The sequence below is a fragment of the Rousettus aegyptiacus genome, unplaced genomic scaffold, assembly GCF_014176215.1.
Source record: "Rousettus aegyptiacus isolate mRouAeg1 unplaced genomic scaffold, mRouAeg1.p scaffold_m13_p_6, whole genome shotgun sequence".
Taxonomy (NCBI): domain Eukaryota; kingdom Metazoa; phylum Chordata; class Mammalia; order Chiroptera; family Pteropodidae; genus Rousettus; species Rousettus aegyptiacus.
Genome location: NW_023416309.1, coordinates 594,828 through 620,998, shown reverse-complemented (window position 1 = coordinate 620,998; position 26,171 = coordinate 594,828). Strand labels below are relative to the sequence as shown.

General features: G+C 34.2%; 1 protein-coding gene across 3 annotated transcripts in view; it reads right to left on the bottom strand.

Annotated features, from left to right (window-relative positions):
* PARG (poly(ADP-ribose) glycohydrolase) overlaps positions 1-26,171 on the bottom strand; it is a 115,233-nt gene that overhangs the window by 19,134 nt on the left and 69,928 nt on the right. For all 3 annotated transcript variants that reach the window (XM_016140947.2, XM_036223548.1, XM_016140948.2), the window contains 3 exons: positions 19,675-19,822; positions 6,543-6,621; positions 5,030-5,138 (listed from right to left, as the gene is read on the bottom strand). In XM_016140947.2, the coding sequence (XP_015996433.2) occupies positions 5,030-5,138; positions 6,543-6,621; positions 19,675-19,822 (336 nt within the window). The remainder of the gene's footprint in view (positions 1-5,029; positions 5,139-6,542; positions 6,622-19,674; positions 19,823-26,171) is intronic.

Genomic DNA, 26,171 nt, shown 5'->3' with positions numbered 1-26,171 from the left:
CTACAAGGGGGCACCCATAAGACTGGCAGCTGATTTCTCAAAAGAAACCACGCAGGACAGAAGGGCTTGGCACAAAATATCTAAAGTGATGGAAACCCAGGATCTACGACCAAGAATTCTTTATCCAGCAAAGCTATCATTTAGAGTCGAAGGACAGATAAAGAGCTTCCCAGACAAAATAAGCTAATGGAATTTCAACACCAAGCCAGTATTATAGGAAATGTTGGAGGGACTTCTTTAAGAAGAAACAACATGTATCAAAAACGGGAATAAAGAATGGTTATAACTACATTCCTATCAACAAATACCTCAAATGGAAAAGAATTAAGTGCTCCAACCAAAAGACAGAGTAGCTGAAAGGATAAAAAAAAACAAGGCCCCTACATATGCTGCCTACAAGAGACTCAGTTCAGGTTAAAAGACACAGATAGACTAAAAGGAAGGGGGTGGAAAAATATTGCCTTGATGGACCTAGAGGGTATTGTGCTGAATGAAATGAGTTGGATAGAGAGAGACAAATATCACCTGATTTCACATACATGTGGCATCTAAAGAACAAAATCGACAACGAAAATGGAAATGAACTCATAAATACAGAGAATATTTTGAGGGCTGCTACATGGGAAGGGGGTTGGTTGGGGGGATGGCAAAAAAAAGGCAAATGGATTAAGAGGTACAAATGGATAGTGGCAGAGCAGACATGGAGATGTAGAGTGTAGCATGGGGAAGATGGTTAATAATGTTGTAATAAATATGTAAGGGTGAAGAGGGTACTAGATTTAGTGGGGTGATTGCTTTGCAAGTTATGTGGATCTCTGATCACTATGCTGTACAATTGAAATATTATTGTATGCCAACTATAACTGAAAAAAAAAAAACCTCACTGAATTGTACAAAGTAAATACGAGCAACTAATTGTCTATTATTATAATTCATTAAAGCCGGAAAAAAAAAATGAAAGAATTATGCAGACTTTGGTTTCCTCATGTATGAGATCAAGGATTAGATTAGATATCTCTCTGGTTATTCTGATTCTATATATTGAAAGACTTAATGGAAAACCCACTAAAAGTGATACATTTTGAAACATTGTTTAAAAAGTAAAATAATTCATACTTTAAGATTATAAATGATTAGATGTTGAACTTAGAAATAACTGGTTTTGTTATTCAAGCTCTAATTTAATAACAAACCCATTCCAAAAGCCTCTATGAAATATATTCATTATTTAATTTTACCTGAATGAATCTAACATGGCTAAACACAACTTTTCACAGATGATTTTCTTTCCTTTCTGAGCTATTTGCCACTTTTATAAACTGGAGTCAGAATCTTTCTGCCCACAAAAATAATTCTCTTCTAGAATGTCATCCAGTTGATCTCTCACAGGATTAAACATTACTTCTGAGTATCAGTTAGATAAAAGGAGACTAATTCTTCTTTTTAAAAACCAATTCTTCTTGCAGGATAGGTGGAGCCTGAATGGAGCAGACTATTTCCAGAGGTAATAAAGCACCTTGTAGGATTGCCCTTTCTACTATTATCTGGTGAGTAATGCCTAAAACTAGCAGATAGACCGCTTTGAGTTCAAAAATCCACACTGAATTTTGAAGATGCTCTGTTGCTTCATTTAGAAAAAATAAGTTTTTCTATTCCCACCAATTTTCTCTCTGGCATGTGAAAAAAAAAAAAAATTGCGCAAGTCATCTCTAAAGTGACTTAATACAGGCTTCTGCTTTAAACTGTGTGACAAAACACAGTGAAATGTAAAACATTTAATATTCTCTCCAAGTTGTGCTATTCATTTTATAGAAAACTTCCCATTGCTTGTACTAAAATTTGTAATTCTATTTTAATAGGTAAGTACAAATAATAAATGATGGAATGCTTTAATTCAGAAGGCCCAAAGTTATCTGGATTAGTTTTCTAACTAAGTTGTCAATGACATGTAATAAAATCATTTACTGCTTTCTTCATTTTCAATTAAAGAATTAGAAAACTAATTCTTTGTTAAAAGAGCAAATATTTCCAAATATAGTAGTGAATAAAAAAACATACATTTATCAAATGCTTTTCCATGTGCCAGGCCCTGAATTAGGTGCTCTCTCAAAGTGAGCCCAGGTGTTGATGGGCTACTTTATACCTGTGGTATTTCCTTGTTTCATGGGAATTTAATAAATAAACTAGGGGGAAAAAACTCAAATTTCCTTGAAAAAAAAAAATCACACAGAAAAGGATACTGTGAAAAGCATTCAAATGGCAGCTTGCTCACAGTACAGGATTATGACTAAAAGAGAAAGTTAAGCCATGCATACATACATGCTTGTAGAAGATCATCTATTAACCAAATACAGGGAGTATTCTTAATGACTTAAGACTGAAACAGGTAAAAAGTCTAGAAAGACAGATATAGTTATAGTAATTTCTATGTGGGAGGAGTTAAATTTTTAAAAAGTAATTTGAAGGAAGGAGAACCTGGATTCAAGTCCTAGCTTTCTCACTGCCTACCAGTGTGACCCGGAGCAAGTTAGTCAAATTCCTGAGGTTCAGTTCATTATCTCTAATTTAGAGATAAGACCACTGTCTACACCTCCCTAAGTGGTTAGGATTAAATTGGACATCGAATTTCAAATGCTAAGTAGAGTGCCTAGCAATCATTTAATGTTAGTGATTACTCTTACTATTGTTACCTATACAATTTCTAAAAAGTTTCTACATGCATTTGACTGAATCTTTTATGAAATATAAATCAGATTTAACTGCATAGTGACATAAATAATGGCAGGTTGAAAACAAAGAGAGAACTGCATTATTATATACTAAAAATCAATTCATCTGCTTCATACAGTTACACCTGTTTTCACACTTGAATTGACACTGGATTTACTGGGTTTTATTTAGCATTTTAAGAATATTTAGGAAATATTTATAAAGTTGTAACATTCTGAGTGATTTGAGATAATGTATTTATGTCTAAAAAGTTTATGTTAAAAAAAGACTGTATTAGTAATTTGTAAGAAGTTTAATTAAGCAGTAACTCACTCATTTACAAATATTTTTGAGAAGTTCCCATAAGCAAGGCAGTGTGCTAGCACTGACTAACTTGAATGGAATAAAATTTCTGTTTGAAGGTTAAAGACTCATTCTTTTGGTATAAAGTGTATCTATCTCATAAGAACACTACATTCTACAAATATTTTTCAGTGTTAGTAACACAACTAACAAACTATTTACATATACCAAGGTTTCACATTTTAAAAATTTCTGGTGTTTTTGAGGATGGGTAAACTGAAGGTTAGTGCTATACAAGTAAATGTAGAGAACATCAATTGGCCCTGGGGAATTTAAAAATGAAAAAACTTATGTATGACCAGGGTTATCTTTTAAAATCATATTTATTGATAATTTCTAAAAGTGAATGATCGAGCTTCTACAGAAGGTATTTGAGAATATAAACTTTATCCATAAAAAAGGAACCTTTAAATCTATGTTAATATAGGATCATACTTAAACACATTTCCTTTTCATATATTTCTCTCCAAACTATCTACTCCTTACGTAAATGTCTTCTAGTATCAATGACCATGTGAAAAATTTACATATACATGCTACATAAGTAACATCTGTTAGAAATCTAAAGATAAATCTTCTAATCCTATTTGATAACTACATAATAAAAACATGTGTTTGGAGACAACTGCTTTAAGACAAGAGTGAAGTAGGCTAACATTTTAAATTATCGAATATAATAAAAGATATTCTTCAGGCAAATCTCTTAACTTTCAGAGTCAGGTAAAAGGGAGAAATTATAACTATTGATATATCAAGTAACAGTCTTTCTGGTAGTAGAATTACTTTTAAAAAAAAGATAAACAATATCTTTATATTAAGTACAACTTTGGAAAACAGTGTATGTATTCTTCAATCTTTTTATGAGATCTCTTTGACAATGTTAAACATTAAAATAAACTAATAAGTTATAAATAAGAATACATGTCCAATAATAAATTAGATTCTCAAGTAGATTAGTATAGAAGATAATAAATGTAATTATATTCATAATATCTACTAAGTTATAAGTGAAGAAAAAGCCTTTTTGAATTATTTGGTTGTTTATTTCACTAACAATATGAAAGACAAGGTGGTTCAGATGGAATAAGTGGAGCATTGCAGAGAGAAAACTCAGGAGAAGATGCAAAGATGATATACTGAATGCCACGCATGCACTCCCAATCTCCTTGCAATGGTACATCCAGTCTGCTGTCATTATCAAAAGTCTGTGTAGGGATTGGCACATGTGTAACTATGCAGAACCACAAATCTCATTATCTTAAACAATCCCATAACTAAAACTTACTCGTGGGAGTTAAGAAACAAGTTTTCAGAATTGGGTTAGTCTTTTTGTTTTTGAGAGTAATCTGAGGAACTAAAGAAAATATCAACTGTTTTGGTCAGACCCTAAATCTGGAGAACAGTATTGACACTTTATTGTATGACAGAATTTGATATGGTTACCAGTAGCGAAAATTTGAACTAACAATAGGAATAAAAAAATAAAATGAGAGCACTGTTATAGAAAATCATAGATTCCATCATAATGTCAAATTACCCAATCGGTAAATAATTTACACATTATTCTTACCTATAATAGAACAATATTAATTTGACTTTTACAGCTTATCCATTTTAATTCTGACAGCATACCCTGCGGAGAAAACATCATTGGGTAGGTCTAAAAAAATTTTCAAGGCTCATTCATTCCATATGGTTTTACAATGATAATGCACTTGATGAGATAAATGCATGTGTGGGGCTTAATGTCAAGCAACAGTCTATCTGGCATCAGTAATCAAACAATTACGAAATGGAAAGTACATCTTGTACAAGCTGACAGATCCATTAAATCAGGAGAGCTGTGGCCAGATACACTGACATTGCAAGAATTACCAGAAAGCATTAATTTCAGCATTAATAAAATGGCAGTAAATAATGACAGCTGACAGATGAACTAAGAAATAAGGTTACTGACCTTGTTAAGCTCACGTCTCATTTTTTCAGGCACAAACTGGTCGAGGTAGCGTCTGAAGTGAAGGGCATCGATGGCGACAATTTCAGTGCTGCGCCGCTGCCAGTTGTCCCTAAGGCAGGACAGATGAGGGAAAGGTGAGAGATGGAGAAGGGCACTCACAAAGTAAAACCCTCACAGGGTCAGGTTTCTGAGATTTTGACAGGATTAAAATATTAAAAAGAAACAAACAAACCCATGACTATAGGTCTCAGCAAAACAGAAAGGCAGAAAACACTATTTCCTTTTAGATTCCAAGACATATACATATTGTGGATGGCCAGGCATTAACCAACAAAATGAAAAATTACAAAGCAACAACAAATATGACATATTGTAAATGGGTATATCATTTACAATGAGTCTCAGGGAGGTTAAAGGGCTTGGTGGCAAACAAAAGGAACTTAGTTCTTTGTTTTCCTCTAATACTTAAGACATTGCAGTTGTATTTCAACAAGAGCTTATTCATCCTTTGTTCTGCAAGACCTGCTCTAGGTCACTGGGTATGTAACATTACCATATACTATCCAAGTCAAGTGTTAACAAAAAATGTGTAACAATGCAGTATAACATTCTACCTACTGTGCTCAATTGCTGACTGTGTGAAATTATTTTTAAAAAGACAAAGACAGCAAAGCACAGTGCCTGTGGAAATAGAAAGGACTGGGTGAGAATAATTTTGGAAACATGAAATTCCAAATATTTCAGCTCTTACAAACTTGCATATATTAATATGTCAAACAACTTTCTACATTAAAGAATAGCAATAAAAACCTTCATGTCAGTCAGTAAACAATTATGAAGACTTCAACATCTACATAGATAATCACTGCAACCACATATTTTAACCAAAACAAAGGGAAAGAGACCCGAGGCAGGACTTGAGATTATTACAAAGAATAGATTAATATGGTTACATGGTTAACTACTGATTCTTTCTGCCACAATGGTTCTTTCACACACACACACACACACACACACACACACACACACACACACACATTTTTCAGGTACTATTTCTACAAAAATTCACCTCCAGCCAACCAATTTAGTGGGGAAGCAACGATGTTGACATGTAAAAATACATTTCAATAAAAAATAGACAGCAGCAGCAAAGTTCACTGTAAGTCCTGCTGTCAACTGTTCTGTGGCATTAGGCAAATTGTCCTATTCTTAAAAAGTTTGGCCTTGGAAGTTAACCACGACTGGCTGCTTACAATTGACAGCTGAGAGGTAAAAGAACTGTAGAAAGTGCTACCCTTCTTGTTCTTGATTTAGACTTTTGGCTTTTATTTCACTGTTCTTCCCTTTGGCATATGGTAATACTGTTTTAACTACTAATGAACCTATAATACTGAATTTTAAAGGAAAGCTAAATTTCTGAAATAAGAATAAATGGGAGGCAGAATATATGAGGCCACATTCCTTAGTTTCTGGCCATGTGATACTAAAGTCAGAAATTCAGAAACAAACTCACCTTTCACTCTCATCTTCATGGCTCCGAGCCCAACGATATGTTTCGGCATAACCTGTGTATTCACTGTACTGTTCAGTACCTGAAAAAAGTAATCTGCCAATATTATTTTTCAGAAATATTTTCTTAAAAGCTGTATCTTTTAAAAGGTCTTTATTAACAAATTTATTCCTCCTTTCTTTAAATATCTTATTGGCAAATGTCAACTAAGACACAAAAACAATAAAAAACCATTGGTCTTAATGACATGTTATTTTTTCCCATAAATAAAAAAAAGATGTCTCCTAAGGTGACCACAATGTTTATCATACATTGTCTCAATCAATACAGAAAACAAAATATGCTCTATAATACTCATTTCCTTCTTTTATAAGGAAAGCATACAGACTGTTTTATAAAAGTTCATTCTCTTCAATGTCAGTAACCTGATGGTAATATTTAGTTCATACTGTTGAGAAAATAAATTTTACATAAAGACATTCTCTGCTAAGAAAAGTGTCATTAAAATCAAATCTAGGATTTGTCTATCAACGGGCAAGGTACTTCAAAAATGCTTTGTAAAACCAGAATATTATAATATGAGAGAAAAAGGAGGGAAAAAAGCATAATTAATATTAATATGATGAAAATATACATCAAACTTGCCATATAACATAGATTTCTAATTCATCATATCTGAACACGTGTCAGGAGGAATGGTGTCAAAATTGCTCCTATTTAACTAAACTCATTCCAATTTCTACGGTCAACCCAATAATCACTTGATTTTTCAAGAATAAAAGAAAAACAGTAAAATGAAAAGCTGAAAACCCTGAGCAAGATAATACTCTGGCATACAAAATAGAGAAACAAAAAAAGATGAAGAAATAAAACAACATTGATAACTAAGATTAATGATTTTTTTAAGTACAACTGCCCTAATTTTGCCAGTAAATAAAATGCAAACAGACTAACTCAAGCAGCTGAACTATCATATAATAAAGGTCTGAGACTGAAAATATTTATGACAAAGACTTCATATTCAGGGAAAAAATATAAATTTATAAAAACAGAGAACATATTTAATAAAAACAAAAAACCCCACAAAATCAAATTATGACATGCTATTTATGAACTGTCAAAATTCATTTCCTTTTTAGGGCTGGGTTAATTTGTTACAAGTTTACTTAAACAACTCTGAGGCTTTTATACACAAAGAATGATAAATGTGATCAAGGTTACAAATGGCCTCTACATTTAACTATCAATTTACAGACAGAGAATAGAGGAACATATTAAATACCACCATGAAGTTGTAATCAGCAAAATTCAGAACCCTGGGAAACTCTACAGGACCAATCTGGACTGCTTATTAAAAAAAGGGTAAGAAAAGAAAAAGAGGGAGAAACTTATAAAGGAAAGAAACATGAAAACACTAATTATAAGAAAATGGGTATAGTTTTATTAATAATGGATAAAAATGACTTTGAGTCAGAGAGTATTATGAAAGATGAAGAGGAATATTTCATAATGATTCATTCATCATAAAGACATAACAACTGTACATTTATTTTGGTTTAACATTTGAAAAATCTATTAATGAAATTCATCATATTAACACATTAAAGAACTGCACGTAATCAAATCAAATTGCAAGAAAGATAAAATTCAATACCCACTCATGATTAAAACTCAGAAAAACAGAATAAAAAGAAACTTCCTCTACCTTATTAAGGATCACTACAAAAAAACTCACAGTTAACTTCATACTTATGGTGAAAACATTACAGCTAAGATTTATTAAAAAACAAAATTCAACTGAATAAATTTTAAGGATCTTATTGGCATTATTCAATGTGGTGGGGTGGTGGTGGATTAGGGTGCCACACTCTGAACAGTTGAAAAATCTGTGTATAAATCTGGACTCCGAAAACTTTAGTTGTCCCTTGGTATCTGTAGGGGATAACAAACATAAAACTAAAACTATGAAATTTCTAGAAGAAAACATAGGAGAATGGTTTTATGACATGAGGGTAGGTAAAAATTTCTTAGACAGGATAAAGAAAATAGTAACCTCAATAATTTTTTTTTAATAAACTAGATTAGATCAACATTAAAACACCTTTAGGAAAATGCTTAGGCAAGACCAGAGTAAAAATATTTGGCAAACAAATATCTAACAAAGATTTGTATTCAGAATATTTGAAGAACTTCTTTCTATAAGTCGATAATAAAAACAACAGGTGAAAGACTTGAACATAAACGTTACTGAGGAAGATAAACAATTGGCTAACGCTTATGTGAAATACTGGTCAACATAACTAGTCATCGGAGAAATACAAATCACGAGCACTGCGATATACCACTACATACCTACCTGAATGGCTAAAATCAAAAAGAATGACATTTAATGTTGACAAGGATGTAGAACAAGCAGAATTCTCATATATTGCTACTAGAACATAAAATGGACAAGAATTTTGGAAAATGATTCGGCAATTTCTTATAAAATTAAACATATATCTATCTTTAACCTAGAAATTCCATGAGTTAGGTATTTACCTAACAGAAATTGAAAATGCATGTCCACAAAAACTACATACAAGAATGTTAATGGCAGCTTTATTCATAATAGTCTTATAATGGTAAGGATTCAAGCAGAGAAAGAGAACCAGTAAGAGATACATATTAAGAGATTTATTGCAAGGAATTGGCTTATTCAATTGTTGAGGTTGACTAGGCAAGTCTTAAGAACTAGAAACCTCAGGCACAGGCTGCGGCTGCTGTTCACAGGAGGACTTTCTTCTTCAGTGAACTCTTAGCACTGCTCTTAAGAATTTTCGACTGAATCAGACCCTCCCAGATTCTATAGGATAATTTCCATTCCTTAAAGTCAGCTGATTATGGATTTTAATTATATCTACAAAATATCTTTAGAACACCTATATTAGTGTTTGACTGAGTAACTGGGGCCTCTAGCCTAGCTAAGTTGACATATAAAAAAGACCATCATGAGCATAAAAGTAGAAACAATCCAAATATCCATCAATAGGTAATTAGCAAGTGTTATAATCATACAAATACTACTAGTAATAAAAAGGAACGAACCAGTGATACACTCAAAAACATAGACAAATCTCATACACTATGCTGAGCAAAAGAAGTGAGGCATAGAAGAGTATACACTAAGTAATTTACATGAAATTATAAAAAGACAAACCTACTTTATGATTAAAAATAAAAATTGTTGTTGTTGCTGGGGCTGTCATGGAGATTAACCAGAAACTGAATGACAGTTTCTGGGGGTGATGGACATTTTGTTCTATGTCTTGATAGGGATGTGGGATATAAGGGTATATCTATTTGCCAAAATTTACCAAATTATACACTTAACATTGTGTTCTTTGGTGTGTATAAAATTTATCTCCGGAGGGCGTGAGGGAGATAAACAAATACTGAACTCTACCTAACAGGTTTTCTTTTTGCAGTGACATGGAAGTTATGATGTCACCTTTTGAGTATCTCGATTTAAGTAAATGAAAAAGTAAACTCAGGACACTGGGAGTCACATTTTACAGTGTCAGGGAAGTGAGTTTCAAATATGGAAAAGGGGAAGACGAGAATGTATGTTGTAATGTTGGATGGGAATTCATATCCATATGAATTCAGTTAGGTGCGTGTGTATGTATGTGTATGCATGTGTATGTATAATATGCATATCCTAGCTCTGTTTGCTGAGAGGGCATAGAAGCAAAGACACTCTTCGTAGCAATAAGCATGCTGAGCATTCAAATCTTGATTTCTAAAAACTAGCTAAAATCCAAAACTCCTTGGAGAAATGGCTGATTCCAGAGCGGGGGCAGGGAATATACAAGATGGGCCTAGAACATTATTGTGTGCCAAAAAAAGAAGGAAGGGCATTAAAGAATGATGGCATGTTCGAAGGGACACAATTGCTAACTTGAAGGGGCTCCCACTGATCAAATCTGGGACAATTTGCATCCTAATAGATAACAGTAATGGATTATAACCCACTGAATAAGAATCTATATACCTATACAAATATTTATAAACAAATATACATAAATGAGAGAGAAGGGAAAAATAGTTCCTTAAAGTAGTGCCAACTCCTAAATGTAAAAACAATGATGAAGCTAAAAAAATTATCAAGATCTGCTAAAATTACTGGGCGAACGTTTAATGAGGACACGATATTTACAGTTTCAAAGTATGTAAAAAACATAATTACAGATCAATTACAAAGGCAAAAAGAGTAACTTGACAGTAGAGAAACCAGGCAGATCCCACCTTAACCAAGTCATAACACCTAATATCACAAATACTGGGACAAGTTGTTATTATTTTCCTCCTTAAAACATATACTGAGTAGGACACATCACTTTAGAAGGAGTCTTACCAGAACGAATAAACTGAGTCTAGTTATGAAGAAACATTGGGCAAACTCCAAAATAACAGACATTCTATGAAGTAACTGGCTTATATACTTTAAAAATATCAAGGTTAACAAACCCAAGGAAAGGTTGGGAAACTGTCCAGTTTAAAAGATACATGACAACTATATTTAAGGTTTGATCCTGGACTGGATTGTAGACTTGGGCGGGGGTGGGGGGGCGGGGAGCGACAAAGTGTATAACAGAATAATTGACAGGATTAGAAGAATATTGACTAGAGATTAGCTAATGGTACTTTATCAATGTTAAATTTTCTAATTTTGATAACTGTGCTGTATTAATGAAGGAGCATATCCTAGTTCTTAGAAAAAATACAACAAACTACTTGGGTTAAAAAGGCACAATGTCTCCGATGTACTCTTAAACAGTTCAGGAAAAGAAAATAAAGAATGATAAAGTAGATGGAGCAAAAATGTAAACTGGTAAATCTGGGTGAAGACTATATGGAAACTCCTTGTATTATCCTTGAAATTTTTCTATAAGTCTGAAATTTCTCATACACACAAATATTCAAATATATATATAAATATTAAAGCTAAGAAAAATACTATTATATTTTCATATATGACTAAAATTTTCCATAATAAAACTTAAAAGACATGAAGTCAATACTATAGTTTCCAATCTATTACTTAGCACATTGCTTCATAAAAATAATTTTTAAAAGAATTAAAATATACTAAAATCCTATAAATTCATCTAGAATTCTGGATAAGAAACTCAGCTACAAATCAAAAAATAATTTAAAAATTCATGTTGTTTCTTGTGTTAGCCTTCCTTGACACTGTAAGTAGAGCTGGATTTTCCTTCTCTGTGCTCAACAGTACTCTGCACATAACACATTAAATTGAAATCTGAAAATCAATTACATTTCTATACAGTAGCAAGGAACAATCAGAAACTGAAATTTTAAAAATGTACTTAAAATAGCAACAAAAAGTATGAAATACTTAGGAATAAATCTGAGAATATGTAAAAGTATACAATGAAAAGCATAAAATATTACTGAATTTAAAGAAAACCTAAACATAGAGATATTTCATCTGTGTCAAACTAAAATGTCAATTCTTCCCAAATTGATCTATAGATTCAAAGCACTCTTAATTAAAATTCCAGCAAGTTTTTCTATAGACATTGACAAACTGATTCTAAAATTCACCAAAACAACTCTAAAGAAGAATAAGTTGGAGGGTTCATACTAACATGAATTATAAAACCACAGTAATCAAATTAGAAAATACAAAACCAAAAAGAACAATAAACTGAACTTCGAAATTGGAAACTTCTGATCTTCAAAAGTCACTGTTAAGATAATTAAAAGACACATAGCTGATATGCATCCAAAATATATAAAGTACATTCAAAACTCAACAACAAAAAACCACCCAATTAAAACATGGGCAAAAGGTGTATGTTAAAACTTACTTAATTGTATAATTGAAAATATACAATTTATTGTATGTCAGTTATACCTCAATAAAGCAGTTTAAAATGTAATCTAACTCCCTCACTAGACTTGGTTTTTCGAGGAAGAGAACTATAAATTATTAACATTTGTGTCTACATTAGCATCTTGTAATGCAAGAATATAGAAGCAGTTGAGTAAGTATTTGCCATATAAATAATAATTAACAAGCAAAACGGGAAGACTACTGTATTAACTGAGGTTAAAATAATGAGTCCAGAAATATTTAATCGAAATACTATATAACTGACACATATGAAAAAACCATTCTTACAAAGATAGCACAGTATGGTTAAAAGAACACTGCACTGAGATTAGGAGATGTAAAGAACCCAAAATGAATCCTTAAGCAATTCAATCTCATTGGTTCATTTTGTTATCTAAAAATCAAGCTTGTTAATAATTCTTATATTATTTACCTCATAGAGTTGCTTGGAAAACCAAATAAGATGAGTTTTAAAACTTTCAAAACCACAAAGCAGATAGTATTGGTGTCATTAGACATAACTTTGTAAGAGGATAGAAAAATCGAAGTTACGTGATTGCAGGTATGTGAAGTTTAAAAGTAACCTGGTCTACTAGCCTGACTGGGAATAAAGACAGTGAGGAACAATCTAGTTCTTTTTTATTTTCTGCCCTGTAATGGCCAAGCTTCATATTTCCTATTAAAAAAAAAAAAAAAGACAGATAGACACACACACACACACACACACACACACACACACACACACACACACACACCCTGCTACTTTGATCTCTTAACTATGAAAACAAATACCTGTTCCATCTTTTGAAAAAAAAGTGGTTGAAAAATACAAATATCAATGATCATATTTCTCTTTTAATTTAGGGTGGTTTTAGTCTTCTTTCCTAAGACAAACAAGGTTAGATTTAGTTCCTTCAGTTATGGGAAATAAAAATCACATATAGATATTTCTGCTTTAAACAAATTAAATCCTGGGTTTTCTAAGTAAACATCTTTCAAAATTATGTCAACTGTTCTGAAAAACAGATATCCTTAACATGTTTTAAATTTAAATTTATTGATAAACTATGATAATGCCAGGGTAAATACTGATAACAACAAACAAGAGTCAGAAAATTAAATAACTTTAATACAGCTCTCTCTAGCCTATAAGACTATAAGACGTCATGTCAAAGACAAACCTTCACTTAAGGAAAAAACTAGAACAAAGCCATTAAAATCTTTTCAAGAGTTCATGACAGCTTTATGAGTTTTTAGATTTAGCAGTAAGAAACATTGTTTTCCCTTACTGGTAATGAAAGTTTGTGATGGACAGAGGAAAAATATTTGGAGTTTAAAAATATTTTACTTAACAATGCGTTGTGCCCTTGGAAAGAAGGTTAATGTGAAAGCCACCTACATTGCTTCCATTAGTATCATTAATATAGTGGTAATTATACAGCAGATTATACAGCAGATAAAACACTCTTGCCTTTCATTAAGAAAAGCAAAACTCCAACTGAAATTGGATCTTTCCCAATAAGCTGCTGTCATTTAGTTAGTAATGGGATGTTTTTGTAGTGACAGGCACCTCTAGTGTTGTTATTCTATAAAAAGTACCAGTTCTAAAAGCAATGGTGTCCACTTTTGTCCTTTCTATCAGTTCTTCTGACACTCACAAAAGATATAAGGACTTGTGAGATGTCTGGGACAATCTGATTCACTAGAATATAGGTTTTATGTTAAATGTACTAACATTCTACTCAGTAAGTTTCAGGTCTTGGCTTTGTGTCCTCACAACACAGAAACAAACAAACAAACAAAACTAATTTCCCAAAATCACAGTAACACCCTTTGGTATTGAAGCTATTTGCTGCTGGATGTTGGAGAACAGAAGAGAGGAAGAAAAATAGAAAGTAAAAGGAGACTGGAGTTTTAATTCTTTCCCTCTATCTATATTTACTGAAACATTTTAACTCATAGCTGCCCCAAAGAGGATCATAGCAAACAGAGGGATAATACTGTCCGGATGAAAAGTATTTGCTTGTTTGCATGACCTGTTCCATATTCATTAAAAGTCTGAAACCAACCAGATACCCCACAATGATGATAAATTTAATTTATTTCCAATTTCTCAAATTCTTCTACAGATTCAGGCAGCACAGTCACAGCCATTAGCTCACTGAGCCTATATGAATCATTGAAAGAATGGAAGTGATCAGGCAGATAGATTACAGTACATGGTTAAGAGTCTCCTAAAAAGGGATGGCAGAAATCCAACATCAAATAGATGATGAAATGGCCATTTCCATTAAGGGAACATCACATCACAGATATTAATTAGGAGGCTCTATAATAGAGTTAAGTGTATATGGGGAAAAAGTGCTGAGTTAAAAGTCACCCCAGATGTCTTAGTCTGAGATAATTACAGATATGAAGGTGAGTCATGGATCTGCAACTTTCCATTCATTTACAAAACCTGCAGGTAAATTAGAGACTAGACATAACTCTACAGCGATGATCCTTTTATAGGTTGGGACAAACTATCTTTAAAAAAGAAAACAATTCTAATGTTTTCCTTTTACAAAGAAATCACTTTACAGCAACATTAATAGTAGATGACAAGAGGCTTACTACTTTCCTAGTATAAGAGAAATGAAGGAAATGAAACAAATTAGCTTTGAGTTTTCAATGATGTATAGTGACTCCTGAGCAATAGTGGGGTTAGTGGTACCAACCTCCAGCCCTGCAGTTGAAAATCCATGTATAACTCTGACTCCCCCAAAACTTAACTACTGATAGCTTACTGCTGACCAGAAGCCTTACCGACAACATAAACATTAACACATATTTTGTATGTTATATGTATTATATACAGTATTACATACTGAGTCTTACAATAAATTTAGAGAAAAGAAAATGTTATTTAGAAAATCATAAGAGAAAATACATTTATAGTCCTACACTGTATTTGCTGATACATTATGTTTATATCATATTTACAAAATGAATAATCTTTATGTCAGTACTGCCATCATGTTGTCTTATACAATAAAAAACACTGTAGAGGTGGCTCCATAGGGTAGTGGTTAGCATGTCTGCTTTACACACAGGTCCTGGGTTTGGAGCCACAGACCATACCCTGGGAGCACCAGGCCCCAGGTGAGCCAGGTCCCGGGTGCACCAGGCCCCAGGTGCGCACTGTGAGCACATGGGAGGAGATGCCCCACCTTCAGAAATCCAGTTCTTAAGGGGAGATGGCAACATCCGTAGGTCAGGGGTGGAAGTGAGGGGGAGAGGGGGGAATTAAAGAGAAAAAAAAACCTACTAGATGTTATATGTATTACTAACAAACACTACAAAAATGAAAAGATAATATGAAAAAAGTATAACGATTCATGCACTGATAGAAGCAGCAACATGATTGTTTTAAGGTAGCCTAATCAATACAATTGCTTCACAGTAGAAAGAAAATCTCCAAAATTTTTTCCAATATATTTTTAAAAATCCATGTATAAGTGGATCTTTGCAGTTCAAACCTGTGTTGTTCAAGTGTCCACTGTAAAGTCACCTTAATAATTGATGGAATATTTTGTTCTGCATCTTCAGTTCAAATTTGCTTATCTGCTAAAAATTAAAATTCTTTAAAAATATTTCATATGCTCAAATGCTGGAGACAGTCCCATTCCATACCTTCAGGGTTCTCTAAAACAGTATGAGACCAATATTAAAAGTCTTTATTTGCCCAACAATGGATTTATGAAAGTTTAATTTTTTTCTTCCATAATTCCTTGTATTCGCCTCTCCTCTCATACCTTCCAACTGCATTCTTCATATCTGTATACATATATAAACAAATGAATACAGCTAAAACAAAATGTGAATTGAGATAACACTGAGAACAAAAAGGTTTTATCTTTCCATTTCAGTACAATTTGGATCACAAACTCTTTTCAAGAAGAAATTCCTTTGCTGAAGTTCTATTCTTAATTTCCTATAAAAACTCATGCAATTAACAAATGTTATTTTTTTCCTTACCACACCAAAGTAGCAGACTCACAATTATATTATAAAAAATAACAAAGGATGTCTAAATTACATGGAATAACTTGTCAAAAGCCCTTTTACCAACAAGTACTTATAAAAGATAAAGACATATCAGCAAAAATAATGGAGTACGAACCTCTGGAAATTTTCTCCTCCATAAAAGCAATAAGAACACTAGTAAAATTGTGAGATTCAACTTTTTCTGAGCTGTGGCAGTTAACCAAAGGCTTGCAGCAGTCCAAGCAGTATTTATTAAAGTAAAATTGGCTGAATCTTGGTAAAAAGAATGAGTTTTCTGGCATTTTTAACTTGCCCTATTCCTATTCTGCTCACCCAAGCTTTGCAGTAGCCTTAAAAACCAACAGGCTATAATACAGTGAAAACCAGCAGCATGGTAGCCACCGGAGGTGGATGAAAAGGGCTAACACACTTTCATAGCCCCATTCTCAGAGAACTGTCATTATATGCCCTGCCTGGTGGTTTCCTGGAAGACCTCGCTTACAATGATATCTTTATTTCACCTGACTTGGAACTTTCTAGTTCGAAATCCTAATCTCCAGGGGTATTTGTTGAAAACAACTATAGGCAATTGTTCAACAGTGTGGCTGTCTGAGGCAGTAGGTAATAGCTGGGAATGGGGTGTGTGTGTGTGTGGGGGGGGGGGGTGCAATAGGCTAACCAAAAAGTTTCAAAGGAAAAGCTGAGGAATGAGATGTCCATAAGGGGCTTTAAAAAGTTTATTATCCTCAGGAATGTAGAAGGCTACACACATTCACATGGCTGTGCACATGCTCAAGAGAAGAAATGAGAAGGTCCTAAGATCTTCTGTCTGATCTTGGGTCTCTGTGCAAGCAGGAAGTAAAGTGTCAAGTACAAGCAAAAAGAAAGTGTTAACTGCCTGGTGGAGTGTTGAATGTGAGCTCCAATAGCACATTGAGCCATTTTGCAAAGACTTAGAGACTTATTACTTCTGGACACTTAAGGAAAGGTCTGTCCAATCATTAGCTGACCACTAATCTAACCAAGCACAGACTTTAGTGGCCACAGAAAAAAAAGAATACAGACTTTATAGAATTAGTTTAGGAAAGTCACTAAACAAACAATAACAAAGAGCATCAAAAACAAACTCTGGGGGAACAGGAAAATCTGATTTCAAGAATTTCCCCATTATTTAAAATGTCCAGTTTTCAACAAAAAAAAAAATTGAGGTACGCAAAGAAATGAGAGAGTAGGGTCCACACTTAGAAAAAAAGGTAGTCAAAATAGTAACTGTCCCTGAGGAACACAGATGTTGGACTTACTGAACAAAGGCATTAAATCAGCTATTTTAAATACGTTCAAAGAACTAAAGGAAATTATGTCTACGGAACTAAATGGATGTATAAGAATAATGCCTCACAAATAGACTCTCAACAAAAAGACAGATATTATTTTTTAACAAATACCAAACAGAAATTCAGAAGTTGAAAAGTACAATAACTGAAATAAAAATTTATCTGGAGAGATTCAAAAGCAGATTAAAGAAGAAAGAATTAGTGAACTTGAAATTATCCAGTCTGAAGAATGGAAAAAATAATGAACAGAGCTTCAGAAACTAATGGACACCACAAAATGTACCAACATATGCATAATGGGAGTCCCAGAAGGAAAGAGATAGAAATAATATTTGAAGAAATAATGGCCAAAAATTTATCAAATTTAAACATTCAGGAAGCTCAATAAATTCTAAGTAGCATAAAATCAAATAGATCCAAACCTAAATGTATCATAATCAAGCTGTTGAAAGACAATAAAAAAAAGAGAGAATTTTGAAAGCAAAACATTAAAAAAAACTTAGATACGCTCCTAAAGGTTATCTACAAATGTATCTGAAGCAGAGTGTGGCTTCAAGACAAGACCTCAAAGTCTCAGTTCTGTCATATACCTTGTTGTAAGTGAATTAGTGGAGTATACATTTGCTGTAACTATGGTTTTTTTCCCATTGTAATCATCGGGAATGATAATCAACCAAATTCTCCAATTTGGCTGAATCTTTATTCTCCTACACTAATCTCAAAGCAGAAATAGAGTCAGAAAGAAAATAAGAAGTCCTCCTTTGCAGAAAAAAGTATCAGCAATTAATGAATAATTATGACTTTTATGTGGGAATATTCTTTAAGGTACTTGAATAAAAGGCTTAACTTGAATAAGGTGGTTGATTAAGAGTTTCTTAAGAGCTATGCGTTAATCATTAATTTTTTTGGTAATTCACCGACAATAAAATACTGTGACAGAGTAGGATCTCAATCTAAAGAAACTTAAAAGAAAAAAATACCAAATCTCAATAATAGATCTAACATATAAATTTGACTATATTTCCCTCTCTCTTCCTCCTGTATTAACTTAAATCAAGAAGAGGTACTAAGGTCATCACATTTTTTCTCTTAGGATTAGAAATTAGGGAAACCATAAAGTTATCAGTTTACTTTTCTTTAAAGCTCACTGTTGTACTGACTCTCTCCAAACACCGTAACTGTACTTTTTACATTTATATAGTACCTCCATATTGCAATACTACAAATTGCTTTGGAAATATAATGGAAAAATAATAATGGAATACATACTCAAAGACATATTACTACCTTCTTTTCAAGGGCATTGTATCATAAAAATTAAAACTGGAGGATAACTAAATAGTTTTTACCCTTGCTTCTCAGATAATAATGCCATGGGAAAAAAGGATAAAATATCTTACTCAAGCTTAGGAAAATAAAACTATAGTTAACCCCTGAAAACACAGGTTTGAACTGCACAGTCTACTTATATGTGGATTTTTTTCAATAAGTGCCTGTACTGTTTTCAAGTCACATCCGGGAATCTGTGGATGGAGAGGGCTGAATGTATGCTTTGATCTATCCCATTTTATATAGGGGAGACTTGAGCATACTCAGATTTTGGTGTCCACAGGAGGTTCTGGAACTAGTAGCAAAGGACAACTTGAGATTTTCGGAGTCAAAAATTAAATGTGGATTTCAACTGCATAGAGGGTTGGTTGTTCAAGGGTCAACTACATAATAATTTCAAAATACCAAGTATAAATTAATGAATAAAAAGACTGGGACTAATACCAATGGCAGAGAAAGACTTATCTGGGTGGCCTCTAGTCTTCATGATAGCTACTCATAGATGGGGAAAACTTTCTCATTGTCCAGATTTCCCAAAACTAACCTGTGATGATAAGACATTCGTTGTGATCCAGCACCTCGGTAAAGAGTCGTGATACAATCAACTCAGGGTTGATTAAAAAGCGAATTTCTTCTTGCACAAGTCCTGCACTGGTTACACCACCTCCAACAAAACGGTTTGCAAAATCCACCTATTTTGGGAAAACATGGCACGTTCAGTAATGATCTAAAATACCTACATATATGATAAAAAAAATACATACTATTACTCTAAGCTCTAATCTCCCTTTCCTTTCCCATATAAATCAATCCCCAAATTAGTAATCTTCTCAGGGAGAAGATAGTTGATCGCATTCTTTCCATCTCACTGCAGTTAATATCTCTGTACATTTCTTTGGAGCCCCAAACCTTAGAAGGAACCTGGAAAATGGAGTTTTTAGACAAAAGATTCAATGTAATTATGTGAACTTTTGTTTAAAAACCCTTGTGCTTCAAGGCCAGAAATCAAGGGAGGTTTTATCTAGAAAAGTTTCAAGATCATTTCCCCATCATTTACTACTCAATTTCCTTTTATGTATTTCATAGACTTTAATATAATTATACCTTTCTTATATAATATGGCAATCAAATACGTGTCCTTAAAGAGCTGTAAATTTTAGTAATTGACCTTTTTTGAATAACCTTTTTCTTCTGTGGAAGAATAAAGGAATAGAAATTTCATCTTCTAAATTCAATCACAACACCCCCAACTGCATGAACATCACAAGCCTATTTTTTAAAAATATACCTAAGGGAAAAAAATAAAGACAGAGAAACTGGTTTAACAATAAAGATTCAATTAAATTAGTATTTCCGATTTACATAAACTTTCTGTGTAGTACTAATATGACAGTCCCAAGATCCTATTGATGATGAGTTACACAATTCTCATAAGAAAGCAAACTCAACTTGCCATTATTATTTATCTTAAAACTTAACTAAGCACTCCAGGGTGTCCAAAACTATGCTAGGCATTATGGGGCAATATGTTAGAAATAGTTTCTGATTTTGTCTTATTCTACCTGAAGAATTAGATCACACGTGTACTCAACTGTGAATATACACAGTCACACACATACCAAAGAAACAAAGTTTAGTAAGTAATGTAAGAGAGACTTATACACTGTATAAGAAAAACAGACTCCCATATCTCCTTTAATTTCACATTACTTTCAAACTCACAACACTTCTAACAACAGATACCTGTGGATTTCCCACATATCAATTCTGCAACACCACCTGGGTGTCCTATAATTCAATTCGGTTCTGATACTATCTATATGGAGTTTACATCAGTTTCTACACACTAATAGGTTCAGTCTCACAAGGCTGACTTCAGATGCCAATGGCAAGTCCCAAGTTGCCATGTGTACTTTTAGTTGGCCAACTGGGGTTCCCCATGACCCCCTCCTGCAGTTTGATAGTTTGCTAGAAGAACTCACATAACTCAGGGTAACACTTACTCACATTTACTGATTTTTTAAAAAAGATATAATAAAGGACACAGATAGATAGCGAGAGGAAGAGATACACAGGGCAAGGTATGTGGGAAGGGGCACAGAGCTTCCCAGTAAGTAGCTCTCCCTACAAGTCACTCTCTTAGCATCTCCACATGTTCATCAACCTAGAAGCTCTCTGAATTCTGTACTTTAGGTATTTTCAAGGAAGCTACAGCATATAGGCATGACCGATTATTAACTCAGTCTCCAGTCCACCTCCCTTTCCCAGAGGATGGGAGGTTGGGTGCAAAGTTCCAAGCTTCTAATCATGCTTTGTTTTTCAGGTGGCCCTATCCTGAAGCTATCAGGGAGCCCACCAAGTCACCTCAATAGAAAAAAAGAAACTCCTATCATCCAGGAAATTCCAAGGGATTTAGGAACTCTGGGTCAGGAATGAGAATCGAAAACCAAATATTAAAACAGATGATGTTTCTAGTACACTTATCACTTAGGAAATTACTAGGGTTTTAGAAACTCTATACCAAAAACTGGGGCCAGAGAACAATAAATGTATATATTTTTTTCTATTATTTCACATATACTTTCAGACTATTTTCAAATATGAGATTTCTTAATACTTGTTTATGTTCTCTATATCGATTATGATATTAAATGATAATCTGAAGCCCATTATTCTTGTTTTAAAAGAGTAAAACAAGAATAAGAATCTTTTGATAAAGAAAACTATATATGAAAAGACAGAAATTAATAGAAGGCAATGTCGTCTTCTTTCACTATAGAAGAACTTAGAAAATACTTGAAGCTATGACTGGATGAGTTCCTGAAATGAATTACCAGAGAATTATATCTATTTGGGTTTATATTCTGACATACTAAATCAATGGTAAAGAACAAAGTAACTCTTTAGTTTACATAGAAAAATAATTTTGGTTAAAGTAGTCCACCGATTACAATTAGTTACTTATGAAAAATTAAGGTTTTTATGAATTGTACTGAGAACCATGGGATACAAATATGAGTTACACATGGTTCCTAGCTTCACAATATTTACAATGTAGATAGGAGCTAGGCACATAAGCAGAACGATAAAATGATTATTAAAGAACTCATTCATATTTGATGCTAATACAAAATAATGTCCAAAAATACAACTGATTAAAATTAGAGCATGGGAGGAAGGACAGGGAGCATTATAAGAAGATACGTCATTCAATCTGGATTTTGCTGACATTCAGGTTGAGGGAATAGTTGCACAAGGACATAGGAAAATCCAAATGTAAAGTGCTGTCTGAGGAGAGCCATAAGCAGATTCCTCTTGCCTGCCTGAAATGTAGAATATATGGAGGGTTACAATTGGTGATGAGGTGGATTGGGGCCCAGGAAATTTTTACTTAATTCTAAGGTTCTGGTAAAGATTCTAAAAAGAAAACTAACAACAAAGGCTCTATGTTTGGAAGATAATTCAGGCTAGAATTTAAAGAATGAACTGGAAAACTATAAAATTAAAAGCAGAGAGGCTGATTAGGTGACCACTGAATAGTTTATATAAACACTACTGGGGCCTCAAATAGGTCAGTGGGAAAGAAAGCAAAGGAAAGAGAAATCTAGCAAAGAAATAAAATGGATAACACTTGAAAACTGAGAAACTGGCTAAGTATAATTGTATTGCAAATACAAATAAGAAACAAGGTTTGAGATCACCTAAACTTAATTTTTACTGGAATAAGGTACATAGCCAAAAGAGAAAGATAAGCCCTATCCAACTTATGGGCTACTTGGCAATGATAAATGAAATATATTTAATGTGTATGCTATTATTCATTTTTGAATAAAAGACGAACATTTATTAATTGAAAGGTATGCATAGAAAAAAATATGCTAAATTCAATTATGTCTTTCAAAGTAGGAGAAAACTTTTAAAAAATTAAAGTGTCTACTACTTAAGAAGTTCTTAATAAAAAGATATTACATGTGAGAAATCTGTTCTAGTACATGAAAACAAGCATGTGAGTGCTTCTTTATTTTTAGCCATTTTCTAACTTGCTTTGGATTGCTCAGTGTCTGAATTATAACTTGATGAAAAGAGAGAGATGTTAACACTCCTTAGAGAGGTTTCGTTGTTACTGCCATTCAGCATAATATAATTTATATGCTACGAAAGGAGCTTTGTGGCACTGCAATACAATATTCTCTGATCTCCTGGGGATATAAGGCATGAGTAGGGAGAATGATTATTGAAACCTTTATGGTATTCTTTTACTGTACCGAGGTTCACATTTCATTTATAATATATTCCAGGAAGTGGGGAGAATCTGAACCTTGAATGTTGTTAAATAATTCCCTGTTGAATTGAAAGGTCAGTATTCCTTTGGTGCTAACTAGCAACAGCTCTGTTGATTTCATGTGTGTTAAGACTCCTTCAGCAATCCAAGATTTTAATGTAGGAAAGAACATCATCACAATGGAAATGTGGGGAAAAAGTGGTATTCGCTTGAAAAAAATGTTAACCATATTTTTTGGAGGGGGTCAGAGGAGGAAAGTTGTAGATGATAGAGGCTTTGTTCATCCATCCCTTTTGCAACCAAATCAAAGTTGCGACAGAAACATAGAGCAAAAAACAAGGAGAGTCACCTGGGATACAGACGACAGCACTATAACTAGGAAGAGAAATAATTAATCAACCTGCAATGGTAGAAGGTAGAAGGGGACGAAGACTGAAGGCTGCCTGGTCCCAAGCGACTGAGTGGAACAGAAGCTGCGGCAGCAGCAGCAGCAGCCAGCAGCTGTAGATGCCTCTAAAAGGGGCTGTGCCCACAAATGGACTTTCGTGGTGACGGACCTCTTGGCCCTGAGCATCAGTGCCCGGTTGGCTGCTTGGGGGGCACCAGAGACTTACAGAGGGGCATCGAGTTGTCGGAGTGAGGGATGGAGGTGAGGCTCTCTCCTGGGCAGAAGTGCAGGCAGTATTCATTGTTCCTCTGTTCAGCCCTCCCCCTCCCAGTGTGTGGACTCAATGCTGCCATAGCTAAAACAACATCATACTGGTTAACAGAGGTCACTCTGCCCAGGGGATTCCCTGAAACTCCGCCTCCCACAACTTGTGGCCACACCCAAGCCACGTCCAGGTGTGTCCTCAGCTAGTCAGGTGCACCTTGCTGAGCAGTGCCAAGACTCACACTGGTGGCAGCTGGCCTTGGTCTCTGGTGTGGTTTCTTGAGGCAACTATAAGCACGGCATCTGTGGATTGCTTGCTGAATCTTGACAGGTGGCCCTGGAGAGGCACAGGCTGGGGCTAAACTTGGCCTGCAGCTGAACTCTCCTCTCAGGACTGTGCCACTAGACACCTACTACACAAAGAGGCACTAATTAGACCGGGAGACTTAGGAGCTTTGCTTAGTACATAGAAGCAGACACAGAAGGCAGCCGAATGGGAAGACAAAGAAGCAGAAACCGTATGAGAGAACAAAACAGAGATCCAGGAATAATGGAGTCAAGCAATCTAACAGATGCAGAGTTCAAATCGCTGGTTGTAAAGGTGCTCCATGAACTTAGGGGAAGTGTAGATGAATTCAGTGATGACTTTAACAAAAAGATAAAAAGCATAAAAATGTAAATGGAAATTATAAAAGGGAATCTGTCAGAAATGAGGAATACATTATCTGAGATGAAGAGTATATTAGATGGAATAAACAGAGTGGATAAAAAAACAAAAAAGAGGATCAGAACACTGACATAGAGGATGGGAAGCCAAGGAGAATCAATCCGAATGGCAAGAAAAAGGAAGCCAAGACTATAATAATAATTTAAGGAGCCTATAAGACATTATTAAATGTCAAAATATCCATTCAAACTAGATGTTGAAGAGCTGTTTGAAGAAATAATGATGGAAAACTTCTCTCACCTGGTGAAGGAACTAGACATACAACCCCAGGAAGCTCAGAGAGTCCCAAGAAAGAAGAACCCAAAGAGGCCCACACCAAGACACATCATAACACAAATGCCAAAGGTTAACTACAAAGAGAGACTCTTAAAAGCAGCAGGAGAAAAGAAGTTAGTTGCCTACAAGGGGGCACCCATAAGACTGGCAGCTGATTTCTCAAAAGAAACCACGCAGGACAGAAGGGCTTGGCACAAAATATCTAAAGTGATGGAAACCCAGGATCTACGACCAAGAATTCTTTATCCAGCAAAGCTATCATTTAGAGTCGAAGGACAGATAAAGAGCTTCCCAGACAAAATAAGCTAATGGAATTTCAACACCAAGCCAGTATTATAGGAAATGTTGGAGGGACTTCTTTAAGAAGAAACAACATGTATCAAAAACGGGAATAAAGAATGGTTATAACTACATTCCTATCAACAAATACCTCAAATGGAAAAGAATTAAGTGCTCCAACCAAAAGACAGAGTAGCTGAAAGGATAAAAAAAAACAAGGCCCCTACATATGCTGCCTACAAGAGACTCAGTTCAGGTTAAAAGACACAGATAGACTAAAAGGAAGGGGGTGGAAAAATATTGCCTTGATGGACCTAGAGGGTATTGTGCTGAATGAAATGAGTTGGATAGAGAGAGACAAATATCACCTGATTTCACATACATGTGGCATCTAAAGAACAAAATCGACAACGAAAATGGAAATGAACTCATAAATACAGAGAATATTTTGAGGGCTGCTACATGGGAAGGGGGTTGGTTGGGGGGATGGCAAAAAAAAGGCAAATGGATTAAGAGGTACAAATGGATAGTGGCAGAGCAGACATGGAGATGTAGAGTGTAGCATGGGGAAGATGGTTAATAATGTTGTAATAAATATGTAAGGGTGAAGAGGGTACTAGATTTAGTGAGGTGATTGCTTTGCAAGTTATGTGAATCTGATTATTATGCTGTACAACTGAAACTGGCATATTATTGTATGCCAAAGATTGAAAAAAAAAATCTCATTGAATTGTACAACATAAATACGTGCTACTGATTGTCTATTATATTTCAATAAAGCCGGAGGGAAAAAAATAAAGCCTTTGGAGCTCAGCCCAAAGGTTT